The sequence below is a fragment of the Atheta coriaria genome, unplaced genomic scaffold, assembly GCF_025399875.1.
Source record: "Atheta coriaria isolate IRGN ID8LTWV9N9 unplaced genomic scaffold, Caltech_Dcor_3.1 hic_scaffold_7_pilon, whole genome shotgun sequence".
NCBI classification, from domain to species: domain Eukaryota; kingdom Metazoa; phylum Arthropoda; class Insecta; order Coleoptera; family Staphylinidae; genus Dalotia; species Dalotia coriaria.
The window spans coordinates 2,194,839-2,216,120 of record NW_027045449.1 but is presented as its reverse complement, the minus strand read 5'-3'; the positions used below and the strand labels follow the sequence as shown (position 1 = coordinate 2,216,120).

Here is a 21,282-nt window from a genome sequence, read left to right as displayed (position 1 = left end):
GCATACGTATAAAACTGCCCGCTCACCATCGATATTCACCAATAGAATTTTCACATAATGCAAATTGAATGAAAGTACATATACTCTTCACTACTGCATAAACCACCTGCTCCCTATTTCTATTACGTTTCAACATTTAACATTTAACATTCGCTTCCCAATCAATTGTACTTATGTGTACCTAATGCACGCACATGTTGCAAACATGTTTTAAGCGAGTTTCAGGACGTCATCAGAGCGCATTCTGCGCTGAATTAAACTGTAACGACTGTGAGAACAGTAGAAAAAAAATTGTATTTAAAAAGAACGATGAGAAGTGAAATACGAGTCTTAGACAAGTCTGCAATTGAAGAAATAATTAAAAGCAAGTTGCATAGAACACACAAACAAAAATTTAAACTTTAACTTGAATTTTTTTCAGAGTAAAATTAAGTAAATTCGAGTAATATTACGTTGTAGCAAATAATTAGCACCATAAGTAAGTGGCATCAACGTTTTTTTTATTACTACGTCTTTTGACCCATAATCCTACAATATAAACACATTTCTCTACCGTCTACGTTCGCCTAGATATTTTTATTAAAATACTTTCGGTCCGAATTTGATGAGCCTGGGAACATTTAGTAAACGTTTCAAAAAGAAAGTTAAAACACACAGAAAATAATTTACAAAACTTTGAAAATACTTTAATTTACATTAATCTTATTAATCAATAATTCAAATTTTATTCACCATCTGCACATGTTACCGGCTTCGGATGACATTTCTCGTACTCGTATTCATAACCCTCTAGGTGTTTTTCGATCATAACAGGCATAGCTCTTCTAAAGTATTCATCTGGTCTTAAGCCCAATGCTTTAATATCGTTGTACTGCTCATGGGAGCCTTCATTATATTTAGTATCATACACCACTCTTCCATAAGTGACACCGAGTACAATCGCAATGAAGAAAGTAGTCAATATTAATCGTGACATATCTGTAATTGAAGTGTTGACCACTGGTGAATTCACTGGTTCACACTGAAGTACTTGAATATTTATATGTTACTTTGGATAATAAAAATTTAAGTATATTTGATTTAATTTTAGCGATGCATGAAAAAATATATCGTGCGAAACGAAAACAGTATTGAAATGTTATTTTTATAGCTTTTACTAGATGAAAATTGTAATGGCTTTTTTTAATCAATTCAATTCAGATTTACATTATTTTTATAAATAATTGACGTCAATAATTGATGTCAAGGCATGAAAATGATCGAAAACTACTTTAGTCACGGCTTAACAAGACATGATAAAAAATTATTCTTTTTTTTTTAATAGAAAATCTATCTAATAATATCAATAATAAAAATTATACTGATTTTCTAATAACAATTTAAGTGATTACTAACTCAAAGAGTAAATTTGGTTGCCTACTATCGCATCAAGCACAAATATTACCAATATAAAGGATGTTTGATAAAATAAACAATAGTTATGCATACAAAACACGTATCTCCACTATTCCAACAACATTTGCGTGTTGATGCATTATTAAAATTGATTTTAATACATCCCGTGCAACCTTGCAACGTTAAAATTAATTTCCGTGTGACTCGTTCGCATTATATCATAGTTATACTCAAATATCATACAAAAACCTTTAAAAAACTAAACTACACCATTTTACACTAAAAAATTTAAAACTTTCAAGATGAACATTATGAGTAAATCCAACTTGAACTCAATAACACATACAGGAGAAGCCAAAACGACGAAAACAATTAAAAACTATTCACGCCCGTCGCAGGCACTCATACGTCGTTTGTGATAAAAACAATTCCATACCATTCCATACCTCTGACGGTGTGCTCCAACTTAAACAATTGAATAAGTCCTACCTACAACACATTCTGTTGTTTACTTAGGTTGTTTACAGTTGGCCTAACGTTCGTGTATCTCCCGGATGATTATTAAACTAGTGTTTCTTCCAACAAATTTTTTTTCAAGCCTCAAAACAAAGAAAATGAAGTTTTGATGTTGTTTGATATCGCGATGTGAGCGCAGTGTGTGGCTAACTATCGCCGCGTACGCAATGTGCGTAATTATAGCGCGCACAGGGCATCTTAATTTTAGCGTTTAGGATACGCGTATTCCGTGTGTGCTCTCCTGCTGCGTCTCACAGCAAACGGGAACGCGAGAAGGCGCAGTACATCCACAACTCTCGGGATACGCGGGTGTTAAATATAATTGAGTGTTTAAACAGTGCCTCAATATTTTAAAACTCGTACAACTTGTGTGCACTTTTACCGGTTTATTACGGATGATTGTTTTCGAATTTATGTTGTCACCTTGAAAATGGAACGCGACGAACGCGAGCCAATAATAATAATAAAATCGACGTGCGCGCATAAAAAGTAACCTTCGTGCACTTTGGACGCAAATTAATTTAATATTTAGTCATTTTCGATGCACGCTCACAAGTAACAAGTAAATATGAAAAAATTCTGCAATAAAATTTCGAATAATCAATGGCGTGTGACAGTTCCGAATTTAAACACGACGATTTTTCGCAAATCAACATCCAGTTGCGACATGGACGCAGTGGAAAAGAAACGCGTGTCATCCGGAAGTTACGATATTCCCGCTGCGCAAAGAGAATATGATTTGCATGGTCGTGTGACCACGCAGAGTCAACATTCACTCCCACAACAATCCGATTCGAGCAGCACGGGATCCTATCAGGACGCTTGCCAGGAAGAGGGTGAAAATACCGAACTCTACGATGTTGTAGACGTGCACAATCCGAGTGTGCGCATTGTCGAAAGCAGAAATCTCAGCGAAGCAAACAATCGATACGAATACGACGTTCCGAGAATACATTTTTGTTTTATTGAACAAAAACAACAACAAAATCAGAAATTAACTGAAATAAACGATGAGGAAACACAACATGATTACGAAAATAATATCGAAGTAACTGAATATTCAAAAATTAATAAATTATCAAAGAGTAAGCAGAAACATCGCAGCCAATTACAGATTTACGTAACAAACGTGATTGATCTGAACGAGTCTCAGGTGACGGGAAATCCTGTCATTAAATTCGGCTCGGACCCGAATCTAAAACTGAGCTTAACTGACGATCATGATCATGAACATCATGATGATGATTCGGATGGGTCGGACGCATTCTACAAAGTCCCCCGACGCATTGATCATTATCAAATCGCGTCGACCTCGAACCGATTGTCGAAATCACTGCATGACTTCAACATGGACGAGCTGGACCTGCCGCAGTTGTCACTGAGCGTCGAAAGCATCGAGCACATCTCATGCAGTCAAGTCCTACCGAATATGTCCGACGATACCACGCAGGCATCGACAACAGGTGGTAGTAGTTGTAAGAAAAGTGCGCGGAAAGCAAGGTGGGAAAGTTTCAAGTCCAAGTTTGAGCGATTCAATCGCACGATGGAGGATCAAGCAGCCGTGCAACGCGTCGGTGCGTTTCAAAATCATGATAAATACGCTATCAATCTAGAAGGGATGTATAAATCGTCCAAGGATAAGTGTAAGAAGATTATTAATAAAACTGGGAAGATGTTTAAGCGGCAGGAAGGTGCGGTTGAATGTAAAGCTACTACGAGTGATAATTCAAGTCAAATTGTTAAGAATGATGCATTTTTTGCGAAAATCACTGCCAATGACATTGAATATGTTTTACCAAAGAGAGAAAATGATAAAAATGATAAAAAAGATAGTGAAGATGTTAAAGATGATAATAATGAAGAAATACAGACAGAAAATGTTGATTTAAAGGATTCTAATGAGAGTGAAAGTGAAAAAACTGATAAAATCAGTGATATTAAAGATGTGAGGAGTGAAAATTCTAAAGTAAGTGAGACTTGGACTCGGAAACGTATCAGTGGTGCTATTGCTGAAGAAGTAATGCAAGTGAGGAATAATTTTCGTAAAAGTAGACTACAACTTGAGGTAAAATAATTTAAAAATCATAAAAATCATAAAAATAATAAAAAATGATTATAAAACCTGTTTTTCATTGTGTAAGCCTCTAATATTGCTAATTAATTTAACTATTTAGCACTTTATACTACTACGTCAAGTGCACGCGCTGTTTTACCTTTTTCGTACCTCAAAATAACAAAATAACAATATTTAAATGAATATTCCATGCAATAATTTATATATTTTTATTTTTTATCGTTGATATTTAAAATGATAACAAATTAATGTAATTTTTGCATTTTTTTGTCCAACGAAACAAATCCCCGGAAGTAGTTGCATGTTTTATGTTATGTTAGGTTGTTTGGAAGCTTGTGATGCAAGCGCAAATAGTTTTGGCGATAGTTGTGACTTTTGGACGGGCAGAAATTCCTGCCAAGTTTCCACACCGACAACATTAGCATAATATTATGTGAAATAAATTCGAGCAGTCTATTCGTAGACGAAATTTCGCGTAACCTCATTTTATACGAGTTAAAATTAACTTTTTTTATAGAAAAATTTCTAAAACTAAAAAATTCCGATCCTTTTTGGAATCAAAGAGAAATTCCGTGAATCTGTAAATCCGTAAACCAGTAAGATCAAAATGTCCATAATTTTGCACACCGGATCGTGTAAGACGTGTAAGACGATATTAATGATCCCAATAATGGCACTAATAGCTCGCCAGCTCGTGATCCCGTTACGCTAGCCCATGTTGAGCGCCAAGCGCGCGTCGATAAATCGCCAATGCGCAAATTTTTACATTGAAATTTCACATTTTAACCACAGATTCGCTTCCTATCGCAGCGTACGCTTACACTGGCATGTTGCGGATAAATATCCAATGTTCTAATTCGAATAAAAGTCGTAAATCTGTAGCGTTAATAAAATTAACGTGCGCGCCAGCGCATTAATATCAATTACAACGTCTCGAGCTGTCTGGAGTGTCAGGAAACATAAGATTCCTTTTAATTCGGACATTCAAATAACTACTCTCGTATAATACAAAGCAAAACAAAATAAAAACTTGATATAAAGTGATTTGAAGTTCAACAGAAATATTTTACACCGAAATTTCTTTTTTGTTATTTTTATTTAGGTGTATGCGAAATTTTAAAATGTTGTAAACGTAAAAAAGTGGTAATTAATCATCGATATACAAGAAGGTACACATCGTTAAATTGTACGAGTATGAGCGTGCCGAATGAGAAACATGACGTCTTGCTCGTGTCGGCCGTGTTTGCGCAAACAAATTAAAAATTAATTTCCTATCGGTATCACAAGGCGCAAGGCTGCTTTATAGTTCAAACACTAAATCAATAAATAATGATGTGTAAAGTGTAAGATACTGTAAGATATTGTAAGCTAAAAAATGTTATTTTTAGAGTTTACCGCGTGCAGAGATTATTTTTGAAGATGATGAAAGTAGTACTACTATTATCTGCGTAACAAACACATATTTTACTAGTTGTTTTGGTAAAATATAGTAAATTTCGTAAATATTTAACATGTCAGTGGCAAATTGTAAAATATATAAATTCATTGGTAAAAAATCTAAAAATGTCGACAATTGAACATAAAAATCGTATTTTATTGTTAATAAATTTATTTTTAGTGCCAAAAGATCCAAATTAGCAATAAAATGTTAACGAGTTTAATAAGAATCTCGTTAATTAAATATTTAAACTATTTTAAGCAATTAAATCCTTTTAAACTCTAAAATTTAATAAATTTTCTAGTAAAAACTCAATAATTTAGCTTAATTATGTTTTATCCCGCATTAAATTTCATAACTTTCATAATAAACGTATAAATAATAATAAACTACATACTTTGTTAATACCGTGATGATGCAAAATTTTCAATTTCATTACCTGCTTGAAACTCAAACGCTTGTTATGCGTTACTTTCAAATTTCAATCTAAAACTCGTAAACTGTCCAAAAACATTGCGAAGTAATCCGAAATATTTTTTTATTATTCTTGCAAGCACATTAAGTGCATTAAAATTCCATTAAAACTAAAAACATTAGAAATCTTATTTTATTTAGTGTAATAAATATAATATGAGTTTATATAATGTAATTGGTGAGAATAATTATTACGAGTGCATTTGTTAATCACGCTGTTCACCTTTTAATGTAATTATTTATTTATTTCGTACGAAATTCATTAGCAATTTATCTTTATGTTGATAAAGTTAATTAAATTGAAAATCGCACCTAATAACTGAAAATTACGCTCAGACATTTCAAAAGCACATAAATCATGCTTTAATCGAGTTAAACTTTAGAGATTTGCACACTGCTAATTTTTACTACTCACAGTTTACTTAATTGGATAAAAAAATTAAGTAAAAGGCACAAATGTAAATACACAACAAGTGGAAAATTAAATGTTAAATGCATTAAATGTTTCACTTTTATAAATACTCAAGTATAATGTGTAATGCGCAATACTTGTTACAAAACATCATTAGTTAAATGCACATTAACTAGATGAGAATATTAAGAAAAATCATAAAATTATTTCAACTCAAGCACCATGATTAATTGTATAATAAATTGTCTAATCATTATGAGAATTAGACTCATTACACAATTACATTTATAAGCAAGCAACTCGTAAGTAAGCTGCGCATGCGCAGCAAATGCAATTACACCCAGTTTGTATCTTCACACTTGTTTAGTGTAAACATGTGAATTGAACTAAAAATAATCAACAGGAAAACAGCATGAAACTGGAAACGCACAAATGGAAATATGAAAGCAATTCGTTCCCTGTTCGCTCATGGACGCAGTTGTAATGTCTACATTACTTTTATGATGTGCTGCAACATATGCAATACACATGATGCACTTTAAAAACAGTGCGTTCTATTATAATGAATGTCATGCTAGAAAATTACATGTTTTCCGTATTTACTTACAATTGCAGTACTTTTTTACATTTCTGACGTTAAATATCACATGTTTCAAACGCATGTTTGATAGAAAATCCCTTTGACGTCATGTACGAGTACGAATATAAGAAATTTGTAATTAGAATGTTTCATAACGTTTATTTTTCCATGTTTCTATGTCTAGCATTTCAATGACCGGAGATTTGCTAAATGTTCGATTACATCACAAGTACAAAACCACTATTGTTACTATCGGTAATGACGTGGTTAATAATTGGATTGTAGTAGCAAATTTAAGCGTTGCACTAAAGCGAAATTAGCTATCGACTTTGTATCAACATAAAATCCACTTTGTTGCTGTTTTATGCCCGCGGCGGATGTGTTATAATAGCAGAAAACTGCCAATCAAAAGTACGAATCAACAAATACATGCATAAAACAGGAACAATCAACATTATGCAATATTTTTAATTACTAGTGTAATAAAATATAGATTATACGGTGAAGAATATAACAAATGCATCAACCTAGTTTTTAGATTAATTATAAAAGAATAAGATCAATTTTATGAAGGAAAAACTCACAGAATTGTAGAAAATTGCAGAGGAAATGATAAAAAATATAAAAACAATAGAAAAATCGACTCACCAATGACAAAGCGATGAAAGTAGGAAATAATATAGTTGATAAGTTAATTCAGAAGAAAAGTAACTCACCTGAAACAAAATAATAAATATTTATTAATTTTTTTTACAGGGTCAAAATGGTTTTGATGATTTGCGACGTTATGTCAAACAAGGCGGAGATTTCGCTAAAGAATTGGCGGCCATCTTGCAAGAAAGGTAAACATGCTATTTTTAACCTCAAATAACACACAAAAGAAACAAAAACATTTAATTATAACCGTCTAAAATTAAATGTTTTGATAAATCTTGTTGTATTTTCTACGCATGTGGCAATAAATCTAAATTTAACACAAAACAGACGTAAATATAGTGCGGTTTAATTTTTAGATCTGAAGCAGAATTACAATACTCAAAATCTTTATCAAAGTTGAGTATAAAACTATCCCGAGCATGTCGTGAAGGAGTTGGAGGATTAAACGAAGCCTGGAAGGCTGTGGCAATCGAAATGGAAACACGCGCAGAAGCACATCGACACATGTCCAATGTACTTTTAGAAGAAACAGCGAAACCTTTAAAAATACTCTCTGAGAATCAGCATCGCCAGCGTAAAAACTCCGAAGCTATGGTGGACAAAGCAGCGAAGGTGTTGTCCGAGTGGCGTGTGGCGGAAGGTAAAAGTAAAAAACACAGCCACGCATGCGCGAGAGATAATGAGAAACTGCAGGACGCCATGTTGGAGAATCGTATGGCGCGGAGTACGAGTCTTATACAACTACCGAATATTCATAAGACTAATAGTGATAAGGATAACGCCAAAGTAAGAAATTTTTAAATAAAATTTTTGTTAAACACTTTTTTCTCGTTTTTGAGACACTAAAATATAAGCCGTGAAAAAAGTACTTTAGCCACGGGCTTTAGTCACGGGGTGGCGTTTATTCCTGCTTTTTCCACGGTTTTATGACACAAAAAGTGTTATTTTAATCACGAACGCCCCAAACCGTGACTAAAGTACTTTCTTAGTGGTTAAAATGACGTTTAGTCCACTTAATACTTAAAATACAATAAAAAATTTATTTATTTTAGTTGGAAGGCAAAAAACGTAAAGCTGAAGATGCAGTGAAAAAAGCAGACATAGAATATTACTCGCACTGCGTACGATCGGAACGAGCAAGGTTAGAATGGGAATCAGCTGTGTTAAAAGGTGCCTCAACGTTTCAAACACTCGAGGAGGATCGCCTAAACAGTTTGAAAGCAACGCTTGCTTGTTACCTCAAACATAACACCGAACATTCGCCAAAACTAGAAGAAGCCGTTGTGAAAATTCGCCTGCCGATTGAAACTGCAGAAGCTCAAAAGGACCTCTCTACGTTTGTTAGTCTCCGACAGTCATCACAGCAAACATCCGAACAATTACTCCCTGATTTTTATTGTGAACATATTACTCTCGCGATGAATCGCGAGCGAAGGAAACAAGCACTGGTTAAATTACTACAATTGATCAAACTTGACATTGAAAGAGAACGAAAAGCAAGACATGGATTAGAAAATCTCTCGAAAGCTATCAAACAGACGCCGAATTTCGGTGCGGAGGACTCACAACAAACTGTTGCTGAAAAATTATATCATGTAAGTATTTTTAAATAAATATAAAACAACGCCATCTATGAATTGCAAGCTATAATAATTATGAGCTATTTTTTACATTTTTTTTAGATGAAATCAATGTTGACGTATTTAGAAGGAGCTAAGTATAAAGTTCAGTCAGCTTTGGCTGAGTTAGACTGTCGACCGAGAACTGGACATCCTTTGGCTTCACATATCACGATAACACGTGATAAGGCAGGATTACAACAGAGTATTCTTAAGGTAATGGTAAATTTACAAAATTTAAGAAAGAAAAATATTAAAATTATATTTTAGGCACCACTTTGGTTAAGAGAACAGTGGACTGAAGGAGACGAAACAAAAAATGATAAAAACCATCATAATCATAATCATCATGGTAAAGAAGGAGAATACGACGTGGAAAATAATTGGATTGACAGGGGCATGGCTGATGGTAACTCAAATCAACACGATTCTGATTTTGGTATTGTTTTTTCTTAATTTGTTTATTTTTTTTTGTTATTAATAAATAAAATTATTTTAGATGAATTTTCATCTCAAGGAAGCAGTATCTGCGGCGGTAACTGTCACAATGAAGAAACAATCGAGCACATCGAAAATGTCGAGAATGTTCAACCGATCGCGGAATGTAAAGCGCTTTATTTATACACACCTAACCTACCCGATGAGCTAGCTATTCGGCCGGGTGATAAAGTGGTTGTCTACCGACAGCAAGAGGATGGTTGGTGGCTGGGCGAGTGTAATGGCGCTGTCGGGATATTCCCGGCGACATATGTCGAAACAGTCAAGACATGAATATAAATACATTACATTAATTAATCTAACGAAAATGCCTTTTTAACATGAAGAAAACAATATTAATAATTAATTATTAATATTATTATTAATAGAAACTGTAAATATATGCTTTAAACTGAAAAAAGGCAAAAAAGGCGATGATATATAATCATCATTTGTGATAACGAAAATTGTTTGTATATGACAATTTTATATTGTAGAGTTTAAGATTCGGTAATAATAATTTTATTATTATTTGTAATCGCGCTGCTAATGGATTTAATCGTTGTGTACAATAGTTTATTTGTTTATGTTGTGTAAGTGTTATTGATATTGCTTTTTAAAATTATGTATGTGTTTATTTATAAAAAGAAATGTGAATTTCTCATTTTTAACTGAAAAATAAATAATTTCACTAATTATTGTGTATTTTTGTCAACAACGCTTGGTTTTATGGAGGAGAAAATAATGAGAAAAGAAAAAAACGACTGAGCGCTTTGCGCACTGCGTGTTGCCCTTTTATACCCGCGCTCGACCCCTAAAATGGAGTGGGGGTATATAATAGGGGTGCCGAGCTAAGTCAGGCACTATTACCTACCTGCTCGTGCGATAAGCCTCGCACACATACCCCCACCACTTTTTGCGGATCAAGCGGTCAAATTTCTGCATTCTAAATTCTCCCCATCTATTTTTTTACTTCTTTCACTAAAAGAAACCCTTCAACCCCCTCTATTGCACTCTTTCCACTATCTGATTATCAAATAATCGATCAAACAAGTATCCAAGCAAATATTGACCCAACAAACTTTTAAAAACATAACTTTCCCTCACTTCCTGTTTCTCCCTAGTTTTCCTAGTTCAAACCCCAGTCTATCATTAAAATTCACCCTAGCGAGTACTAAATCTCACCACAATGGCAACCTCTGGACGCCTACCAGCCGGATACATCAACCCATCCTCACTAGCCCCGTCCTCCTACCGTCCGTACACAAAAGAACACTCCATACACGCAACACCCTCGCAACTATTAGAAAACTACCGCAAGAACCCTCTCGATAAACCACCTGGCTACCTCCCGCAAGCAACAGATTTCTTAAAATACCCTACTGAATTAAAACCCCTTGGTGTTTTGGATTATTCCGCGCAGGGACGCACAGAATATTCACATGAACAAGGCTATCGAGGTATACGCCCTGTAGTGGACACATTCTCAATCACAAGATTCAGTCCTGGAGAGTGGAGACAACACAATCAAGATTTACTATTGACCTCACACGCAAAACAGAATAAATGTGAAAATGCCGAGTGGAATGGTTTGGAGTGCATTGAAAATGTGCGCATGCAAACTGACGATGCACAAAGATCGAACACGGAGAGATTATGGCAAAGGGAGAAAGAAATATATCATTGGCAGACACAACTTGAGGATGGTATTGAGCGAATGAATGATGAAATTGACTTATTGAAGAGGGAAAGAGTAAGGTTACAGAATTCAAGGCAAATGGTACTAATACCAATGTCAATAGGTATCTAATTTTACAATTACTTTCTATGCTTTTGTCACCTTTTTATCTTTTTCTTGTTTTTGCATAGCAAGAGAAAGTTTACAACGTCGTACAAGTCGTATAGATGTAGAATTAGTTCGTGATGAAGTTGAAGAAGCCCTTACAGTCGAAATGTCTTTGACTGCACAGATAAAAGATTTATTAGAGCAAACGTTGCGTGATTTAGAGATGCAAATGATTGAAAACACATCGGCACAAAGGCAGATGACGTATGATTGGGCTGAAAAAGTGCGTGCGTTTGAATTGGAATCAACAAATGCTGAATTGAGAAATCATTCGACTACTATTCAATGGAAACGAGGAATTACACAATTCCCTAATGAGTAAAACTTGTTTTTAGAAATATTTTAATATTTTTAATATTATTATGTATTTTTTAGTCAATCTACTGTTGAATTGTGGAATAAATTCGTTAAAGATATCCATCAGAATGGTGAAACTATCCGAGAAAAATCCGCGGCTTTTAGGGGAACTTTAGATGCTATATTGGTGCATGCAGCGCGTGATTTACGAACACAAGCTGATAGAGTGGAAAATGCTTTGAATAATCGCATTGCAACTACTGAAGAAATGAGAAGACAATTGGAACTGGAGCTTAAAAAGGTTATGAGGAAGATTGCAGATGCTGAAGGGATGTTTCCGAAGTTAAAGGAGGCAATGCAAAGACTTGATTATCCTATGAAAGTTGCACAAACCAGGCTGGATAATAAGTCGATTAGGCCTAAAGTTGAGAATTGTCGCGATATTTCTCAATATGGGTAATAATTATTTTAAAATATTTTTTTAAAATCTTAATCATTAAAAAGAATTAAATTTTCTCTTCCACTTTTAAAACGGCACTTTTCCCACGCTTTGGATACACGAAAAGTGGTAATTTAATCACGGACGGTCAAAACCGTGACTAAAGTATTTTAGTCACAGGTTTTAGTCACAGGAAACAAAGCTTTAAAATAAAAAGTTCAAACAAAAACCTAAACGTGGAAATATAGTGGAAATAGAAAAAATAGCGTAAGCATCATGACTCTAAACGTTGTTAAAGTGCCGTTTAGCGCACTTGATACTTAATATACTATTTTTACTTATTTTAAACTCCTGTCCTATAAAATATTCCTATTTTTAGACTTATCAATGAAGTAAAATTACTCAACGAAAGCGTTTCGGAACTACGTGCACGCCTGTCAGCAGTGGAAGAAAGTCACGCCGAGCTGCAGATCCTACGCGGTCGACTCGAGCGCGATTTGATGGTAAAGAGGAAGAGTCTCGAGATCGATCGGTGGATCTTGAACGACGTGCGGTCACGTTTCCCGTCCGCGACTGATCTCTGCGGATACATTGATCCGATGTGAACAATTGTGCACTGATTGCGGACGCACGAATAATCATCATCACGCATTGCAAACCGAGACTTCCAAGAAATCTATTTTAAACCATCAAAAATACAAAAGAAAAAATCGAAAGTTTCATTCATTATTATAGATATTATTAAAATATTTAACAGATGCTGTGGATGATATCATCTAGTTGGTATTTTGCTTCAAATTCAATTTTAAATTATAGTGTGTTAACTTTTAATAACTTTAATGTTTAATTAACAAGATGATTATATGTTTAGTTGCAGTTTTTTTGCACAGTAGTTTGAAACACTGCGAATTATCCCACGAAGAATATAAGAATACTTCACAGGCATTTCTAAAGTCGTAAAATTCAAAAATTCGAAAAATTTTTATAAACTCCGCACGATTTATTACTTTCTTTTTCTCATTTCATTGAATTTGATTCATAGAAAGAATCCATTCATAACCGATTTATATGTCAAACAAATTCCACACGCACTTTTACTGTTTGTTCGTGGGTTCATCGTTAACATTTGCAACAATATTGATTAATGGTTGGAATAAATAAAATAAAAACATAAAAAATGAAATTTTATGCAGAAAAACTTTGATTTTCGCTAAAATATTTTAAAATTTTTATGTAAAAGTGTAGAATTTTTCTGTTTTAAAATTTTAGATGATGTCGAATGATAATTTGTGACTGAAATTAATGAATTCATCACTTTCTTTTCACTTAACCTTTCCACTTCCTCATGCGTGAGAGTCAGGTCTTCATTTATATTAATATGTATAGAAAAATATAGTTATTATTATATTTTATCGACAATCGGATGTAGAATATACTATTTTAGGTCAAAAATATATTTCTCCTTAAAATTTTAAAGTTTTTTCAATTTTACGTCAAAAAACTTAAATTTTCCGCGAAAAAACTCATCAAAAATTAAATAAAAATATTTTAAAGCCATAAAATGATATAAATTATCACTAATATTAAATATTTAACGTGATAACGCCCAGTTTAGACTTCAGACTTCAAAATGATTAATTCCTCCGCGTGCGGTCAGCGTTCGATGGCAAATTGTCCATCCCGCGACAATAAAAGAAGAGTCCGTCATATCGACGCGAATCATAATACATATTCCGATGCTCGACGCTTTCTAAAAACTCTTCGTCGCCTCGTGCGCGAGCTCCACCACGTCTCTTCGCCATCTACTCCATCGCACACAACAACAACACATTTGACTTCTTCGCGTCTAGCCGAGACAGTCGCCGTGCGGCATTGGTGTTAATAACGTCGCGCACGAACAAGCGTGGAAATCCCCACGAATTAATTCTGGTTCATTCATCTCGCGGATAATCGCGCGCGCATTATCAGAAAGTCAAGTGTAGTACATAACCAACTGTGACTCATCCTTAAAAAAAAAGCTAAAATTTAAAAAACATTGTGTTTGCAATTTAAAACGAATCAAGAAAATGCCGCGTGCGCACCAAATCAGCAATGTGATATGCCGACAATAATTACAAGTTACAATTCCGCACAAAACGCGCAACAATTGGCGAATTGACACCGGCTTAAATGCGAGATGTGCGCGTAACGCCGCTTTCAGTTTCGAATCGGCATCGAACTCATTACATGCGACGCAATACCAACAATTACAATACATTTTATTCATGTATTTTTATCTGTGTGTGTTTGTTGTGTGTGAAGCAAAGTGAAGCAAATTTATTAAAATGATGCGATCAATTCACATTTTACAGGTGCGTACAGAAAAAAAAAACTTATTTTTATTTATTCAAGGAATTTCCTAATATTTTTTTTATTATTCAATTGTCTATGTTATGCTATGCCTAATTTAAAATTTAAGTAAACACATTACAATAATGAATGTGTAATGAATGCAAATTCGTTAGAAAACAACAAGTTAAATAAACTTTAATCGAAGCCCGTATGCAAATTACGCTCTTCACGAATTAAGCTGTTAATTGACGACGGCTACTGTGGAATAAATTGTTTACGCATTTTAGCATCTACCGAGTGTTTAAAATGTAAAAAAATAAGATTTATGACCGATTTCGAAAAAACTAAAAGAATAAATGCAATTATGTCGTAAATTTGCGCATGACAAGGTTGATGTTTGACTAAAAACTAGTTAAAAGCATTAAAAAGATTAATATTCTGTGTGTGTGTTTGTGTGTGTGAATTATGAGAGTCTTGCGTATTTTGCAATCCATTACACTCTTGCCGATTGTGGTTTTTCTTTATTGTGTGAGCCAAATGTAGCAGACATTAAAAAATTTACTGCCAGAGTGCATTTCACCAAGGTAAGGCACGAATTACCTAAAATAAAATTTGAATATAAAGCGCTGTCGCGAAAAAATATCAACCGCAGACCGCAGAGTAACCTTTGTGCGGTTTTTATTCGTCTTAATTTAAATAATTTAAATTTGTGTGTTACTTATTTTCCACGAATATCAACATTATTTGGAAATATGACATTCACCAAATGAAGCAATCAAAAACAAAACTGAAAAAAATATGCGTGGAATTGAATTAATTATTAATTTGATATTAAAGTGCAATACAAATTCGGATCAAGTTTCATCGGAAAGTTTTTAATGTCAGCGTTGAAAGCATCAATAATTTATTGATTTCTTTATTTTATTTATTATCTATTATAATACTTCCTTGATTTTTATATTTTCAAATTATTAACTTTTAGAATAAAGAGAAAAAACTTTAGTAAAGTTAATTTTCTCAAAAGAAAGTTTGTTTTTTATTCATAAGACGTTGCTACCCACATGCGGGTGTGGATGACAATGACTGATGAAAATAAACGACAAGAAATCGCTCGTTTACGCGGGAATTAAGGTGAAATTATCGTTTTTACAACATCTTAAACGATTTTTTTCATTTTCGTAATTTGTACGGCGAATAAAAGCCGCGAAACTTCCATATTCGACTGAAATTCTAAGAAACCACACAGAAATATCTCCTTATTTGCATCACTGTAACATTGTAAGCATATTAATAGCAACAATGACGCCATAGAATATTGCGTAGGCCCAAAACGCTCAAATTCCACACCGCTTCGCTCGTAAATAAATCCAATTCACTCCTTTTAAGCGTCCAATATGTGCCATTTCTCTGTTTTGCATCATCCGCAATTATTCGCTCATAATTAATAATTGCAAGCGCGACGAAAACCCGTAATTATTTGTATTCGTTTTCAATTTTCATCGTGTACTACTTTCGATGCGGAATTTTACTGGATAAACATTTTGTGGTCAGACGAAATGAATAAATGATTGAGTGACAGAATTGAATTGCTTTCTAAACCGTTTTACGTTTTTGTCAACGTGTGCGTTAGCGAGCGCTTCACGAATACCAATTATTAAATTGATTGTCCATTCAATTACAATTGTTATGCAAATTGAAAACGCTTGAAAATTTATGTACAGTCATAAAATATATTCAAATATTTTCAGACGCTAATAATTCTATTCAACAAATACGAAATCGCCACTCCAGCATCTTGTTCGTCCGCGTATGGAGCAAAACCATGTCCCTACGTGCCGTCCCCACCGGGGGAGCGTCCCCCATGTGCCAAATACGGATATACGTATTGCGAGTATCCAGAACATTACCCAAAGTAAAATATTTATGATTTTTATGTTTACATTGTGTTTAAAAATTTATAAAACTTGTTTTTTTAGAGATTTAGTAATGCACCTGATAGAAAAATGGAAATTCGACCATGGTACACTGCTACAAAACGAAACACCCTCTGATTATAGTGTGTATACCCCTGCACCCCCGCGTGATACATACGGCCCACCCCCAAACACAATATACCCCTATCCAGCGCCTGTATACGGCCCACCAGCTAATACGCATGATCCATACGCAAATCGCAGCCCAAATAGCTACATACCACCCCCGCCCATACACCACCCCCTTCAAAATCAATCTTATCCTTATCCGCCGGCCTCTAACTACCCCCAACCGAAATTTCCATATAATAGTAATGTATATCACGATGTTCAACAGAATCATTATAAAAATATGCATTTCCAACCGGAGTTTAATAGATTCCAACAAAATGTTTGGAATAAATGGTGAGTTTACTTTAAAATTTTAGTAAAAAATAATTTAAACAAAAAATAATAAAATTTCAGGAATGGTCGAAAATTTTACATGCGAAAAAAGCGTTCGGTGCTTAAAAAATATTTAAACAACGAATACAATTCCACGTTACTCTTGGGTGATAAACCCGAGTTTCTATCAAGAAAAAGACGACAATCATCGTCAGCACAACCACTTTGCGATTCATTTTCGCAGTTTATAATGCCCCGAGCGGCGATGAACAACAAGGGTGATTGGATGTACGTGGTTAATGTACCGGAAGCGGATGGAAGATATTCCCAATTGGTCAAGAGTGAAACCTGCGTGTAAGTATCACATAACCTAAAACTACCACTTTGTGAGGTTAGATTTGATACAGTCAAGGTTACATTAAGCAAACTCAACAGAAAAGTTCACATTAAACAATGCGAAGAATAAAATGATTACCACACAAGCTGTTGTGTGTGTTTTTCGCACGTTTAACTCTGCAAATAACAAGTCAACAATTATATTTACTTAGTTAAATTTTGCAATTAAAAGTAATGATTGAATTTGAGAGAAATTTCATACACAAATTTGCAGAGTGCACTTTCATCTTTCTCTTTTTAATTGCATATTGCATTTTATTGGCAGTAAATATGTTGTTTGGATATTGAATATTTCTTTATCTGATGTTTTTGTCTTTTTCTAGCCGAACCGGCCGATGTTCGAACTTGTGCAGCATACCCGATGGCTATGCGTCGAGATGCGAACAACGATACGTGCAGAAAAGATTAGTAGCGGTCGAACCGGGCGGCGGTAATCTCTACACCGATATTTTCTGGTTCCCCAGTTGCTGTCTATGCACGATCAATCGCGTCTAACACTTGGATTTGTTAAATTATTGTTTCTTGTGTATAATAAAACCAATGATTTGTACACGCCATTTTTATTTTTGTGATTTTCGATGGAAAATCAACGCACCGCAATCGTAAACTATCCGCAAACTACTCTGGGAACTATACGTGGACATGTACAATACGTAATGTACGATTGTAAGAATAAATCTTACCTTTTAATTGGTTTATTCTGCAAGATTCAGCCAACGGACACAGCTCGCACACCACTTGCACTTGAACAATGTTTGTTTGTTCCAAACTTGAAAAAGATAAGCGCCGACGATCGGCTATCATCGTGCATCATCGATGGCGTCGCTGCAGATATCTAACCTAGGCAACCAGATATACACAAATTCAACAAATGGGAAACAGATAAAATCAGAGTAAGATTCTGAAAATATACAAATTTAATTAATCAGTCCTCGTAGCTCTGCCTAACACTTTAGGCATCTTTTTATTCGTCGAATCCTCCAACTCTTTCGCTTTGTAATAATGCGGTGCGACTTCCAGCAGCCATTTGCTTTCGATTTCAATCACACATCGCATAAACTCTTTAGTTGTAAACACCAACTCATGATACAAAACCCAACGAGGTAAATCTTCAAATAAAGCGCTGTTTGGATGAATTGTAACACTCTATAAACAAAAAACAACAAAACATTAAATATTTTACATTATTTCTTTAAAATTAAACATTACCTGATTATGTTTGACAGTTTTATAACTCCCAGACTTAGAAAGCCTCGCAATGTGATAAAAATACCCAGAAGTAATCGATTTCCGAATATTATCTGTTTCAGTAACGTTCGAAACCATCTCAATCTCAACACGCTGCATAAGTCCAACGAGTTGTTCACGAACATCCCTCGCACGTTTCATAGAACGATATTGTATGAAATTTTCATAACACCATTGTGTAGAATAGTCAGAATCACGCCATTCATTGTAAACATTCAATAACGAAAGATGATCACCGTTTATATGATTAAAATTCCTACGTGCGGTGTCAGCATGGATGATTTTATCCTTCGGACGGTAAAAAATCGCTCCATTCACGGACAACATGGCGGAAATTGTCACAACTTCCTCTGCACATTTATATCTACAATAAACACATTAAAAACATCAAATTAATAAAAATCTAACCTAAAAATCCTTACTTTTCAGCTGCAAGTAACATTTTCGCCATCATCGGATCAACCGGAAACTCCGCCATTCTTCTTCCAAGTTTAGTCAATTCACCGTGATGATTCAACGCGCCTAACGCATACAACTGCTCCAAAGCCAAAACTAAAGTCTCATGCGGTGGCGGATCCAAGAAATCAAAATGAACCAAATCAGTAATACCTAATGCTTTCAACATCAAAACAGCATTGCCTAAATTAATCCTCTGAATCTCCGGAACTGTATTATCTTCCAATTCGTGTTTATAACTCCACGCAGTGTACAAACGGAAACATTTCCCAGGCGCAACTCGCCCCGCGCGTCCTGCTCTCTGATTGGCTGACGCTTTCGAGATAGGCACCACCATTAAACTCTCCATACCAGTGCGTGAATTAAAATGATTCTGTTTCGCAAAGCCTGGATCAATAACATATATGATATTATCTATCGTGAGGGATGTTTCAGCGATATTGGTAGCTAAAACAACTTTTCGTGCGCCCGGAGGTGTGGGATCAAAGATTTTCGCTTGCATATCACTCGGAAGGTTGGCATAAACAGGTAGAATGATCAATTCTTTAACCTTGGACCCCAAACGACGCACACGATCCTGTAGAAGTTCCTGACAAGTTTCTATTTCTTCCTGACCAGTGAGGAAGACTAGAATATCGCCGAGTGGTTGCGTCGCGTGAATCTGCAACACGGATACTACGCATGCGTCGATATAATCCGCCTCCGGTGCTTTGGTGTAGTAAATATCCACGGGGAATCTCCGGCCTGGTATGCGAAAAATCGGCGCATCATCGAAAAAATCCGAAAACTTCTGCGCATCCAACGTGGCACTCGATATCAACAGTTTTAAATCCGGTCGAAATCTGGAAATATCTTTTACTAAACCGAATAATATATCAGTGTGTAATGTTCTTTCGTGCGCTTCATCAATAATCATCACACTGTACGATTGTAAATCAGGTTCTGATAAGAATTCTCTGTGTAGTGTTCCGTCCGTCATGTATTTAATTATAGTCCGCTCTGATGTGCAATCTTCGAATCGAATTGCATAACCTACTTCATTGCCTAGTTTGACAGACATTTCTTGTGCGACTCGAGACGCAACCGACATGGCCGCCACGCGCCGCGGCTGCGTACAACCGATTTTCTTACCGTCTTCGGTAAACCCTGCCTCATGTAAGTATTGCGGGATTTGTGTTGTTTTACCCGAACCAGTCTCGCCCTCTATGATTAAAACCTGGTGTTCACGGACGGCTTGAATTAAATCATCGCGGAATGGATACACTGGTAAACTTTTTTTGTTTCTTGTATACTTAACGCTTTACGTTCTGCTTCGGTAATAGGTTTTTCTTCTTGTTTTGTTCCGGGTAGTTTCAACGCTTGAATGAATTCGATTTGATCCGCTAGTAGTAACTCATAGTCATCGTTTTCTTTCTTTTTCTGCTTCGCACCGAAGGAAAAAACCGCGCTTGCCATTTGTTCTTTCTCCCATTTTTCTGCTCAGACTGTGGGAGTTTTTCAACTTCATCTACTTCGATATATTCAGACGTGGAACCTTTTCCCATGTCCTGTGGCATGTGATATCGTTGAACGCGTTCTAATTCTCTGGCTTGTTCATGTTCCTGTGCTAATTTTAACAGTTGTTTCTTATGTTCGCGTTCTTTCTTTTCTCTCTGCGTGAGAACGTCGTCTTCAAAGAGGAATTCATCGTCTTTTATGTCTTCTTCAAGCTCTTGCAGCTTGTCATCTTTGCGTTTTTCTAGATATCTTCGACGTGATTCTATACGAAGTTTCGGTATCATTTTGTCGCGGTCTTCTGCCTCCAGTTTGAGGCGTTTCGCAGCCTCTTCGTAAGCCTTACGTTCTGAGGCATGAACAATATTACGAGTTTTTCCTGCATCGCGTTGTTTTAAACGTTCTGCGAACTCGTCACGTTCTTTTAAGTCTCGTTTTCGTTCATCTTCTGCGCTGTCTGAGTCTGAACTTGTTTGGTATCTTTTACTTCGTTTTGCTGGCTTACTCATTGTTAATATTTTGATGTAACAACATTAAACAAGTAGTTTTTTAAATGCTTTAACATTCACAAGTTGTTAAATTAAATTATATCGTGGTTTATAACAATTTTACGCATCTTCTCACTCAACGTTTACAAACCGACTGCGTATAACATAACCTTTAAATTCAAACCAACAAAACATCACGGACTACAATACAGGGTGTTTTAAATTCAAAATAAAGCAAAATAATGAATTTTCAGGTTAGAATTCTAAACTATCGCAAGAAAAACCCTA

The 21,282-nt window shown here is 35.1% G+C and overlaps 3 protein-coding genes across 3 annotated transcripts; 2 read left to right on the top strand and 1 right to left on the bottom strand.

Moving 5' to 3' along the window:
* Positions 1-1,928: 1,928 nt before the first annotated feature.
* Nost (Nostrin) lies at positions 1,929-10,337 on the top strand. Its single transcript, XM_065308679.1, has 7 exons — positions 1,929-3,976; positions 7,646-7,731; positions 7,903-8,332; positions 8,599-9,141; positions 9,229-9,381; positions 9,436-9,604; positions 9,665-10,337. The coding sequence occupies exons 1-7, from the start codon at positions 2,480-2,482 to the stop codon at positions 9,934-9,936; spliced, it is 3,150 nt and encodes a 1,049-aa protein (XP_065164751.1). The 5' UTR covers positions 1,929-2,479; the 3' UTR covers positions 9,937-10,337.
* Positions 10,338-10,771: 434 nt separating this feature from the next.
* Positions 10,772-17,863, top strand: LOC135796277 (uncharacterized). The gene is made up of 7 exons (XM_065308212.1): positions 10,772-11,444; positions 11,512-11,806; positions 11,864-12,086; positions 16,304-16,467; positions 16,532-16,933; positions 16,994-17,266; positions 17,632-17,863. Exons 1-7 carry the CDS (start codon positions 10,832-10,834, stop codon positions 17,801-17,803), a joined length of 2,142 nt encoding a protein of 713 aa, XP_065164284.1. The 5' UTR covers positions 10,772-10,831; the 3' UTR covers positions 17,804-17,863.
* A 344-nt stretch (positions 17,864-18,207) lies between these two features.
* On the bottom strand, positions 18,208-21,181 carry LOC135796593 (pre-mRNA-splicing factor ATP-dependent RNA helicase DHX16-like). Its single transcript, XM_065308680.1, is given in 5 exon segments — positions 18,208-18,454; positions 18,518-18,920; positions 18,979-20,290; positions 20,293-20,487; positions 20,490-21,181. Coding segments are annotated over 5 exon segments (2,661 nt in total). The 5' UTR covers positions 21,016-21,181; the 3' UTR covers positions 18,208-18,229.
* Between the last annotated feature and the right edge of the window lie 101 nt (positions 21,182-21,282).